An 11,919-nucleotide genomic window follows, 5' to 3' on the forward strand; every position below is an offset into this window, starting at 1 on the left:
ATCAAACAATATTGTTAATGCGGTAACTTCTTCAATTGTTTTGGATTGCAGTTGTGGTGTGATTTTTTAATTTAAAATCGCACATCCGATTGCATTAGGAACCGTATGAGATAATTTCTCAATGTTATTTTCATAAAAACTCCCAATATCAAAACCTTAAAACTCAATTTAATTTTAATGTAATGAAAAATCTTAAAATATTTTTCAAATGTGCATTTCAAACACATATCAATAGAAATTCTCCCGTAACGACCACAATGTGCATCACAACAACCGCAATGACCCCAGCTATACTCGCGACTGCAGCCGTAATTTAAAACCATAGTATTGTTCTTCTTAAGGTTTTAAGTTTGAATACCATAAGACACGAAGATTGTTTGAGTATAGTTTCAATCATGATCTCCGCAAGTGGGCGGTATGACTGTTTCTTTGGATTAATCGGTCATAGAATCAGATATCGAGTTTTCAAAAAACAACTTTACACCTTGTAGAGCCCTTTGCTAATGAAGATAATTCAGAATATCTGCATAGTAGCTATACTTATTTTTCATAGTCTTTAGAACTTTTGAATTTTGCAAAATGTATTTTGCAAATTGGAACTATGGGTGGATCCTTCAAACAATTTCATAAATTTCTGTATTTCAAACATTTAAATACATGAAATTATACTTAAAAATGAAAAAAAAAATATATAAAATTGAAACATCGTCAAAACATGTATGATTAAGCTTTGAAGTTTGTGGCATTGTTCAAGCATTTTTAGGAACCAATCCCGTATATTATCCCAAAATATAGGGAAAATTTTAAGTTCTACATGTGTTGGGAAGTTTAGAACACTGTACCAATATTATCGGCATGAATTACACAAGACACATGTAGAGATTCTTATAACCGAATATTCTTATTTTCAAGAACAATATGTTGATCAACACATAGTTTGAGATGTAAGTATTTGAGGGTGTAACTGACATCTGATGTTAGCCGATTACCGTTGAATATAGTTTATTTTTTATGTCGGTTATAATTGGTTACAGGCCCGAGATTTTGAATGTTTTTATTATGTAGTTACATGTTTTGTTGGGATTTTGCATTTTCTTAGGATTTTGTATTTTGAGTTGATGTGGCTGTTCTGCTCCATTTTTAAAGAAATAATACTTAAAGTTTTTTTTGTTGGGATTTGAAGCATATCTTGGATTACTTTTTGGTTTGGTTATATTCAATATCTGAGGGAATATATGGTATTTTAAAAATAAAAAAATGGTGGTTTTTGGAATTATATCTCGGTTTTTTTTGGTGGGTGAAGTGAAAACGTTATCATGAAATCTAGGAAATATCCACTAAATTGAGACCAAATTCCCACCTCCAAGCACCATCAAATCAAACACCTAAGATAGGGAATTCCACGGAGATTTAGTAATATTGTAGAGTTATTTGTGGTGTTACAATTTGTGTCAATATTTCATACAAATTTGTGACAAGACTCACAAAAATGAAAACAAAACACTAATTTTTTTATTTTATCCAAAATATCTCTCAAAGTTTTGTATCGATTTTAATATTTCTTATGGATTTGAGACGGAGCTCATAAAATAAAAATATATTTTTTTAGTATACAACTCATCCAAAACATGTCTAAATGTTTCACACGAATTTGAGACATATAATAGAAAATATCAAAATTTAAATTTTTATTTATTTTAATTAAAAAGTAACACAGTCATTAAAAAAATATAAGGGTGCAAGGTATTATTTTAGGGCTATAATTTTAGGCCCAATTAATGAGTTTTAGTTTGGTTTTGAAACAATAACAAAAACCTAAATAACATTTTTTTAAAACCCTAAATATAAAGTGTACTCAGTACAAACCCTTTTCATATTTGAAACATTAGGATTGAACTAATTACGGCATGTGATGCTGAGGACAGAGATAATGGCAGATAGAATCAGTGAGTTGCATGATTCAATTCTCTGTCACATTCTTTCTTTTCTTCCAACGAAACATGCTGCAACCACAAGCATCCTCTCTAAGAGATGGAAATCATTATGGCTTTCAGTCCTCACTCTCGAATTCGACTGCAAATCCTTCAAACACATGGCCTCATTTGGATATTATATACACAAATTGATGCCCTTACGAAAAATTGAACTTCCAATCCTTTCGTTTCGTTTCAATTGCAACTACTGGTGTCCAATTCAAACCCAATGTGATGTTACTCTATTTGTTTCCTATGTTTCCTATGTAATGAATAGAGGAATTGAGAAACTTAACATTAGCGGCGACATGAAATTACCACCTAGTATTCTTAGTTGCAAGACCCTTAAGGTTCTTAAGTTGAAAGGAATAATAGTGAATGGTTTTTCTCATCAAGTGGATTTTCCTGTTCTTAAAATTCTTCATTTAAAGAGAATGATTTTCGAACGGCATGAATTGCTTCTTAAACTTCTCTCTGGTTGTCATATACTTGAGGAATTGGAAACCAAATATTTAAGTTTTCGTAATGGTTCGCGTGTTCCAGCAAAAGAGTTTGATTGCTTGTTACCTAGTTTAGTCCGAGCAAAGATTTCTTGTCCTGATTATATTATTCCTCTTCATTTGGTTTGCGATGTGGAGAGTCTACATATGGAACAGGTATGACAATATAGATTTTAATTTTCTATAAATTCATGATTTTTTTAACTGTAGTCCATAGTTTTAAATTGCAGTTGCGAACATGTTTGCACGAGTTGCAATTGCAGTTGTGTCGGGGACTGCAGTTGGTTATATAGAATTCTCATGTACTGTCTTGTCACTTGTGTAACTCATGCAGGCACAATTGAAATGTTGTAGTAAACTTCCCATGTTTCATAATCTGACACATGTGAAACTTAAATTTTTCTTTAATATGTGGGATTGGTTGCAACAAATGCTTCAACAATACCACAAACTTCAAAGTTTAATCATATATGGTTGTGAATATCAAGACGAAAGTTGGACCGATCCACCAATAGTTCCAAAGTGTCTTTCATTGCACCTGAGAACATGCTGTCTTGCATATTGTAAAGGCACTGAATCTGAGCTCCAATTTGCAAAGTATATTTTGCAAAATTCGAAAATACTGATGACTATGAAAATTAAGTATGATCACTGTGCAGATATAAAAGCAAAACACGAAATGACAACGGAATTATCTTCATTCACAAAGGGCTCTACAATGTGTGAAATTGTTTTTGAAAACTCGGTATCTAATTCAATTTCCGATTAATTCGGAGAACAGTCGAATGCTGTAATTTTATATCTAAAGATTTGATATTTCTTTATTATTGCAATTTTATGGGTGTAATTTCTAAATTTTAGAGAAGTCTAGTTTTCCATTAATTTGTTTGTTCTTGACACTGTTAAAAGAATATTTTTGAAACCTTAGTGTAATTTTATCAAATGAAGAAAAGTAAAAAAATTGTTTCTGTAGCAAGTTTTGTAATATATTTTAGGAAAATATGTACCATCAGCATTTTCAACTTCCTACTAATTAAGATACACATCAGCACAGTAGATAACAAGTTGTATTGTAGCACTGCAAAAGCAATCGTTGCGGTGGAGAGACATTTGTGGTATTGGAGTGATGTTTAATTCGGATGTTAATTGAACATGTTATCTGCAAAGTTGAATTTATTAAGAAGAGATATTAATTTGGGTAATTCTAGTTGTCCTTTTTGCTTTAATGCCGACGAAACTCTTTTCCATCTTTTCTATTATTGTGATATGGCTCAATCGATTTGGGATCGTCTGTGTGGTATTGGGATCGTCAGTGTGGTAGGTTAAACATTGATTTATGTGGGGAGCAGATTTCTTTAATCTCTTTGTTTTTGTATTTTAAAAAATTATGTTCTAGCAAATTCAAGATTGAGTTTCATAGTTGTATTTGGAATGGGATGGTTTTTCCTGTTGCTTTTGTCTTTGGTGATTTAATGGTGTTGTAAGGGTTGAGGACCCATTGTCCTCTTTTTTATATATTATTTTTGCCTATAAAAAAACCAAGTCTCTAACATTTGTGTAACTAAGTGCTAAACATATTAAATTTATTATATTATTTTTTTAATTTTTAAATCTTATTTTTTGAAAATCAAAATTCATAAAACACATATAAATATTGTCACGATATTTTCAACAAAAACTTCATCTTCTTTCTCCAAACAACAAAAACTTCATCTTCTTTTTCTAACCAACAACAACTTCATATTCTTTTTCCCAACTTGTAGAACTACCCACATTCATATTTTTCCACCACAATTGTAAAACAACCACTGATTAACGCATGTTTCACTTCTTTCACCATTGTGAAACGAGTTTTCTTTCCAACATTGTATAACGAATTAACCTTTAATATTCTCTCATACAGTCGCTCCTCACATAATTTATCGCTGTCTAAGCCCCCCCCCCCCTTAGACAACGCTTTGGCCAAAAGCGCTTTATAAGACCCTCTTATTTTAAATTTTTTAGGTATATCTTAGACAGCGCTTTTGAAAAGCGCTGTCTAAGCCCCACCCCCTTAGACAGCGCTTTGGCCAAAAGCGCTTTCTAAGACCCTCCTATTTTAATTTTTTTAGGTATACCTTAGACAGCGCTTTTCAAAAAGCGCTGTCTAAGCCCCCCCCTTAGACAGCGCTTTTGCCTAAAGCGCTTTCTAATCCCCCCCTTAGACAGCGCTTTTTACAAAAGCGCTGTCTAAGGTATACGAAAATTTTTGAAGCTTTTGTTTTAAACCACATTTTTTCCAGGTTTATAAACCAGAATTTCTACCTGTTTTCAACCAGATTTTGACAGACAATTATCACATTTTATATATGCCATTTTGGCCTTTTTTCTACCAATTTTTGGCTAACAAATATATATATATATACCAATTCAAACCAATTTTGCCTTAAATGTATCAAAATATATACAAATTTATGTACACATTTACAAGTCATAACATATACTACAAATGTACACATTAATTACACAAATTTATGAACAAACATTGAGCTTTATCATGAATTGACACCACTCCTCTTTGATTTCGTCCACTTGATCCTTTGTATAAAATGCACACTTGAATTCATCAAAGTACTACATAATAATATAACATATTTTGAATTAATTCCAACTATTTAATTATATGAGATATGTGTAAATATAAAAATAACTCATAAGTTAGAAATACATACATCGGTGGGAATCTTTAATCGGCCCAAAGCAAGAGTATCTCGCATAAACCTCAACATGAAATACCCGCAATCTATTTGATTACGTTGTTGAGGAAACTACATATGAAAAAAAAAATATGGATTATAAATCCTAATTTTTATCAAGTGTCATCACTAATATAATAAAAAATGTGGTAATTAAAAATATACCGCCACTTTAATCCATGTAATGGAGTTGGCGCCCCTCCTTGAGGTTTGGATATCTCGTTGGGCCCGAAAAGCTTGTAGGACGCTAATAAAATAAAAATGAAGCAATTAGAACAATTCACATAAACTAAGAAAATTTTTGAACATTCTCACTTACGTGTCAATTAGGACCTTCATATCCGGGTATGTTGTCCAATCATTTCCTAACGAGTCAAGATAATACATAATTTCTCGGATAGGATTGATTGCGAGCAACAACCAATGTCCACTGTAATGATTAGGCAAATGTTAGATGGTAACTTGGAAAATAATTATAATAGATGAATTTAGAATGAAATGCTAACCCGGTATTAAACGGTATAAAAAACAACTTCTCCGCATCTTTATTGTCCATGAGGATCCGAAGAACGTACTCCGTCACGGTATCCGGTCTACTTAAGATTAAACCTAAGTTGACGGTCACGGGTGCTAAGAATCCGAATGACACGTCCAAACCATTGGGGCGCATCAATTTGTCATACAAAAACCTAATATAAAAACATCATTAACACCTCTTTTGAAACATAAAGTAAACCGGATTAACATAAAGTAAACATCATTAACATAAGTTGTTTAATTAATAAAACAAAGTAGACCGGATTTATAAATAGTTAGATCAAATTAAGAATGTAACAACTTCCATGAATATATGTCATATAATTGTATATTACCTCGTTTCTTGAAACGGTGGACTCGGTATGCTGTGGAATCGCATTATCTTTTGATTTGGATTTTGTGGGAGTCTATTTAACATAACCAAGGAAAATATGTAAGTAAAATTTTAAGCATAAATTTTAAACTTTGAATATACACATTAAAGTTAACATAAGTTTTAAGCATACCTCATATCCTACGCATATGAGGTTTGTCGGCCATGCAACAAACGAACCTACTGCTTCGTGCACCGTTGTTGCATCCGAATCATCGCTAGGATATGGTAATGCTGCATTCGGCTCAACTGCAATATCAACTGATACCTTCAAACATCCAGCAGGGAGCTCTCTAGTGTGGAGTAATACTCCGCTAACGTTATGCACTTTTCCCTTGCCAACCATCCGATAGTATGGTGACGACAAATACAGCTGACAATGGGAAATGCCCTAAAACCAATAATGCCCTAAAACCAACAATTCCCCTAATTTTTTTCTTCTCATTACATCATTTGAATCCTAAAGAATTTGTGCTAAGACAGATAAATCCTTAATAACAGTAATTTTCTCCGCTTCATGTTTATATAACAATTTATTATTTTACTGGATTAATATCAGTAATTATGAGAATATGTGATCAAATTAGTTGGTGGCCAAATTTTACAACAGCTACACCATACTTTCTTACTTTCCCCTTCCCTTATTCATAAAAATTGAGGTCCACTACATATGATGTTACATGGAATAGTGACCGCACATCCAACATATCATAACAAACAATACCAATCTTATTTATCATTACAGTTATTGATGCACTTTGAATTTGCAGGGGGTCTAAAAACCCACAATATCAGCCCACATTTACCATTGTGGCGAGTCTAAAAACTACCTTGTTTATCTGCCATAGCGGTCATTGTGCCACTATTTGATAACACTATGTAGGATTAAGAAGCTAAACAACAGGAATATGATGAAACCATGGAATTAATTGATGCTGGTGTGATGAGTTTCGTTTGAAAATTTAAACCCTTTGACTGTTTGGTTTAATGCAATACAAGACTGGTAGACTAATAATATTACAATAAAGGATTTCAACTAAACACGTGGGGTGCATTATAGCAGACACAGACATATGCAACCGGTTAAATGAGCTATAACTCTATGACACATGGGGTATGTTTCTCATCCACCCTTATAAATCTAAACTAAGCTCTCATAAACAAACACACGTATCCACAACAATGTTCATAGAGGGTTTAATCCGTCTCATGATAATAACATCAGCAATCATTGACATTTTCTAATATCAAATACACACACTTTCTTAATGAACCAAAAAGAGAGAAAACTAAAAAGATTTTGCCAAGAAATAAATTACTAAAAAGATATGCTCAAGACAAAAAGACAATAGAATGATGCAAATCACCAAATAATAGTCATGATTCACACACTCTAGGGGAAACAAAATAACCCTCATAAAATTCATCTATCATTATTTTATTTCAATTAAAAAAAGCATACCACAAAAATAAAAAGATAGATCTAAAATCTTATACAGAAAAGTTCAGTAACCCATTCCGAAATTGTATCAACTACCCAATTAAAAAAAAACCTAAATTGAAGAAACGTCACCGTTTAAACGAAGATCATTATCGCAATCGAATCCGCATCCACGCTGAGGGCATTCAAGGAAATTCTCAGCCCCAAAACTAGCAGAAGTAATACCCACAGAAAAATCAATATCATCACCACTCCGAGAAACCTCCACAATACTGAGCCACAAAATCACAATCTTGACGGAAATACCCTTGAGTTTATAAAGCTTATTCTCAGAAATCACGCCAGAGATAGTAGACTTGTAACTAAGCGTGTAACTTTCAATAGTGAAACTACAACTTTTTTCGAAGAACACTGAAAATTGCCCCGTTTCTCTGTTCAACGTGTACCCAATCGCGCCTTTTGGAAGAAGACCCATCGGGAAACCGTATTCCATGAGAAGATCATAAGCTGATAGATTGTTCTGTTGAATCAATGCATGCGATGATGTTGATGACGACGACAACGATGGTGATGATAGTGTTAGAGAGATTAACAAAATCAACATCAATTTAATTGAACACATCGTAGCGAAATCGAAAGTTGATTTTGATTTGTAAATTTGGTTAAAGGGGCACTTTAGAAGAGTTCAATTTTTGGGTTGTTTTTGTTTTTGTTGTTTGAAGATGCGGTGGATATTAAGGTGGAGATTCTTCTTATGTTTATGCTTTTGGTAGGTTAGGAAAAGTTTAAAATAAATCAAAAATATATAAATTAAATATGGTTGTTTGTTGCAAGCTTATAAATAATATTTAATTCTTCTTATGAAGCGGAGAAATGACAGCTGAAAATAGAAGTCTGAAATTTAATTTTAATTAGACCTTAGACAGCGCTTTTGTGGAAAGCGCTTTCTAAGATATGCCTTAGACAGCGCTTTCCAAAAGCGCTTTCTAAACCCCCACCTTAGACAGCGCTTTTGGTTTTAATTTTTTTTTAATTGAAAGACTTTAAACAACGCTTTCTCAAAAGCGCTGACTAAGGTCTATATTTAAAAGCGCTTTCTAAAAGCGCTGTCTAAGGGGGGGTCTTAGACAGCGCTTTCTAAAAGCGCTGTCTAAGACCCCCCCTTAGACAGCGCTTTCATTATTTTTTTAGAACATTTTCCGTGTTTTATTTTTATTTTAACCTTAGACAGCGCTTTCTTTTAAAAGCGCTGTCTAAGATGCGCTGTTAAAAAACCTTTTTGGCGTAGTGATTCATATTTTCTGACTGTAGATTCTGGAGACTCTGAAGATACTGAAGATCTTAAGTCAAACTACTGATGATGTCAAGATTCTGACCAAAGATTTTGATGTATTTGAATCTTGCTCTATGTTTCTTCATTTCATGCTTCATCAACTTTTATCATAAGCCAATGAACTTAAAGATAAGATCAAATGGGCACGTGATCAAATAGTACAAAGTACAAGTCAAATATTCTTTCCACTACCTAAGTTCGTGGGCAAAGACAATACTATACATCACACATGTCATTGATTTTGTGGGGAAGGACAATATGCAATATCACTCCTTTCACCATTCAACAGTGGACAAACGCTCTATTTGGTTTCCCCATTTTTTCCTCCAACGATCTCTTTTCTTATGCTATATAAGTGAGACTTGGAGACTTGAAAAAAAAAACAAGAGAACACACAAGAACACTTAATGCTGCAAGTTCTACAACATTATTGACAAGTCTGTTTTTTTGTGAAAAGCTATCAATTTTGTACACAGTTTTCTTTCGGTAATTGTTTATCATTTTTGTAAAATCTACTTGTATAGAAGCAACTTGTAACACATAAAATATTATTCAAACTGTTTGTTTGATTCCTTAAGGAGACTAGGGTATAGTCGAATCCTTGAGAAAACCAAAAGAATTATTCTTTGAGTCCTTAAGAAGATTATGGTATAGTAGGATCCTTGAGAAGACAAAGACGGTTATTATAATTTGTTGATTATAGTAGATTAAATTCTTTTATATAAGGCAAAATCACCATGGCGGATGGATTGAAGTAGCTTTGAGTTTCAAGCGAATTAGGATAAAAATAATTGTGTTTTTATTTCTTTGTTATTAACATTTAAGTGGTATTCTTGAGTTGGTAAAAAACTTTTGTTTTGTAAAATCAAATTCAAATCCCCCTCTTTCTTTTATTTTTCACACCTTCAGTTCCATGATTTGATAACATAAACATATACCTGTATGCTAAAAATAAATAAAAAATATTAAAATTGAAGTTTAATTAGTTAAATAAATTCACGTAACATGTCATATAACTTCCGAAAATTTAATTAACATAAGCTACAAATATTTAAGTTGGGTGAATAAAAAAACAAAAAAAACAGAATATTAATGGGACGACATCCCGAGTTCGTCCTTTCGGCCTCCCGCGATGAATTCCAACGCCGCTGGCTACTAAAACTCTAACACAAACCCTAATTAGGGTTTGTCATCTTACACGAATTACAACTGAACAAAACCCTATATATATTGCTATTGATATGCTACTAAACCTCTACCCTTCTTTGCTTGCACCGTTCACCATTACAAACCATGTCTTCTGGCCGTTCAATTCCATTATGAGGTGTAAGACTCTTGAAATACTTAAGTTGGTAAACATAAAAATGTGGGATTTTGATCACGTGAAATTTCCCAATTTGAAAACAGTTCCAAGTCTATTCATGTCTCAACACGGGAGAGGAAGGGGTGCAGGTCATTGATAGAAATACTTTTGTTTTCTTAAAAATTAAGTGTCATACAAAGAGTCTCAAGTTTTTGCTAGAATAACACTTTGTTAAACCAGTGTTGCATCCGCTTGTGTCTTAAGCTGTAATACTTAATTATATCTTCAGGCTACTAGCTATAACCTATATGTGCTAATAAGAACAATTGATATGATTTGAGTTCTGTGTATGTGATGTGATGCAAAATTTGCTTGCCAACATGATTGAATTGACCTATGTTTAAATTTCGTTATCCCCTCTTCATGATCACGACGAATAACATGCATATCCTCTAAATCATTTTCTTCAGATGTTTGACGTACATGTGTTGCTAAACAAGGTGTTTCAGAGTTAAAATCTTGATTTTCATCAATACTATCGCGAAGATGTCTACCTTGAAGAACAATTGACCATCTGGTGTTAGAAGGATCAGTGACATAAAAAACTTGTTTTACTTGGATTGCCATGATGAAAGGTTCGTTATTATAAGTTGTCTTACGAATATCAACCCGTGTAAATCCCAATTCACCGGTTTCTATACCAGTATTACTGTCAATCCACTTGCACTTAAATAAAGACAATTTAAAAGAAACATAGTCAATCTCCAAAATCTCATTAATGACCCCAAAATACGCCCTAGATGCTAGTACAAGACTGTTATCTTTGAATCTAGAAAAGTACATGGACTCAGCCTCAACCATAACCCCATTATTTTTGCATGGTACTACGATCATCATTTGATTTCGTATAAAATGAATATTTAGAAATATCGTATGCACTCTAAGTAATTACATTAAACTTAGGCATACGTGACAACCATTTACGAAGATCTGATGCACTACTCTCTTTAGAAATGCTTTCATTAAACTAAGTTATGAAAGTTTTGTTATGCTCCGTCAACAACAATTTTTCATTCATCCGAAGGAATTATTCCTTTAAAAGACTTTTGTGAGCAGTCAAGTAAGGTTGAACTTCACTAAGGTTATTCTTTGTATATCCTTTAAAAATTTCATGTAATGCTCTGGATGACAACCATGTAAATTTGTACATATGATTTTTAAAATAATGATAATTTATTAGTCCGTGTTTACAAGATTTAAAATGATATGATATATTGCAATTCTATCACATATTTTGTAGTTTATGTGTAAAAAAAGATACAGGACATAAAATAAGATTTAAAACAATGTAAACTTAGTATTCTGTGTGTACAAGATTTATAATGATATGATCCAGGCTAGTGAAAATGAGATTTAAAACAAATTATATATTGTCAATAAATAATATTTAACCCATCGGTATTACTTAAAATCGAGGTAAAAATATATCTTATTACATCGGTTTTTAAATAAAACAAAGAGATATATGGCGTGCGCAACAAAAATTGGAAAATAAAAATATGTTGTTGTTAGGGATCAAGAGAAACAATAAAAAGTGAAACTCTCTGACACTATTTAGTATAGGCCAATGATGACAGTCTGTCATTGCATGAATTCAACTGAAGAAACAGATCAAAACAAGTTAAAGAGGAGAAAAATTGAAGAAAAAAGACCAAAGAATGAAG

At 32.5% G+C, this 11,919-nt stretch overlaps 2 protein-coding genes across 2 annotated transcripts; one reads left to right on the forward strand and one right to left on the reverse strand.

Moving 5' to 3' along the window:
* The first annotated feature begins 1,930 nt into the window (after positions 1 to 1,930).
* LOC127081558 (F-box/FBD/LRR-repeat protein At4g26340-like) lies at positions 1,931 to 3,242 on the forward strand. The gene is made up of 2 exons (XM_051021803.1): positions 1,931 to 2,629; positions 2,808 to 3,242. Exons 1-2 carry the CDS (start codon positions 1,931 to 1,933, stop codon positions 3,240 to 3,242), a joined length of 1,134 nt encoding a protein of 377 aa, XP_050877760.1.
* A 4,324-nt stretch (positions 3,243 to 7,566) lies between these two features.
* Positions 7,567 to 8,287, reverse strand: LOC127082867 (uncharacterized). Its single transcript, XM_051023099.1, has one exon. It carries the CDS (start codon positions 8,179 to 8,181, stop codon positions 7,672 to 7,674), a length of 510 nt encoding a protein of 169 aa, XP_050879056.1. The 5' UTR covers positions 8,182 to 8,287; the 3' UTR covers positions 7,567 to 7,671.
* Between the last annotated feature and the right edge of the window lie 3,632 nt (positions 8,288 to 11,919).

This window comes from Lathyrus oleraceus, chromosome 5, assembly GCF_024323335.1.
Source record: "Lathyrus oleraceus cultivar Zhongwan6 chromosome 5, CAAS_Psat_ZW6_1.0, whole genome shotgun sequence".
NCBI lineage: Eukaryota > Viridiplantae > Streptophyta > Magnoliopsida > Fabales > Fabaceae > Lathyrus > Lathyrus oleraceus.

What these genes read in the sequence shown, in the direction of transcription:
- LOC127081558 (XM_051021803.1), top strand. Translation starts at nt 1,931, where the DNA reads ATGGCAGATAGAATCAGTGAGTTGCATGATTCAATTCTCTGTCACATT. An exon ending in AGAGTCTACATATGGAACAG is followed by an intron (nt 2,630 to 2,807) that starts GTATGACAATAT and finishes TAACTCATGCAG; the next exon opens with GCACAATTGAAATGTTGTAG.
- LOC127082867 (XM_051023099.1), bottom strand. Translation starts at nt 8,181, where the DNA reads ATGTGTTCAATTAAATTGATGTTGATTTTGTTAATCTCTCTAACACTA.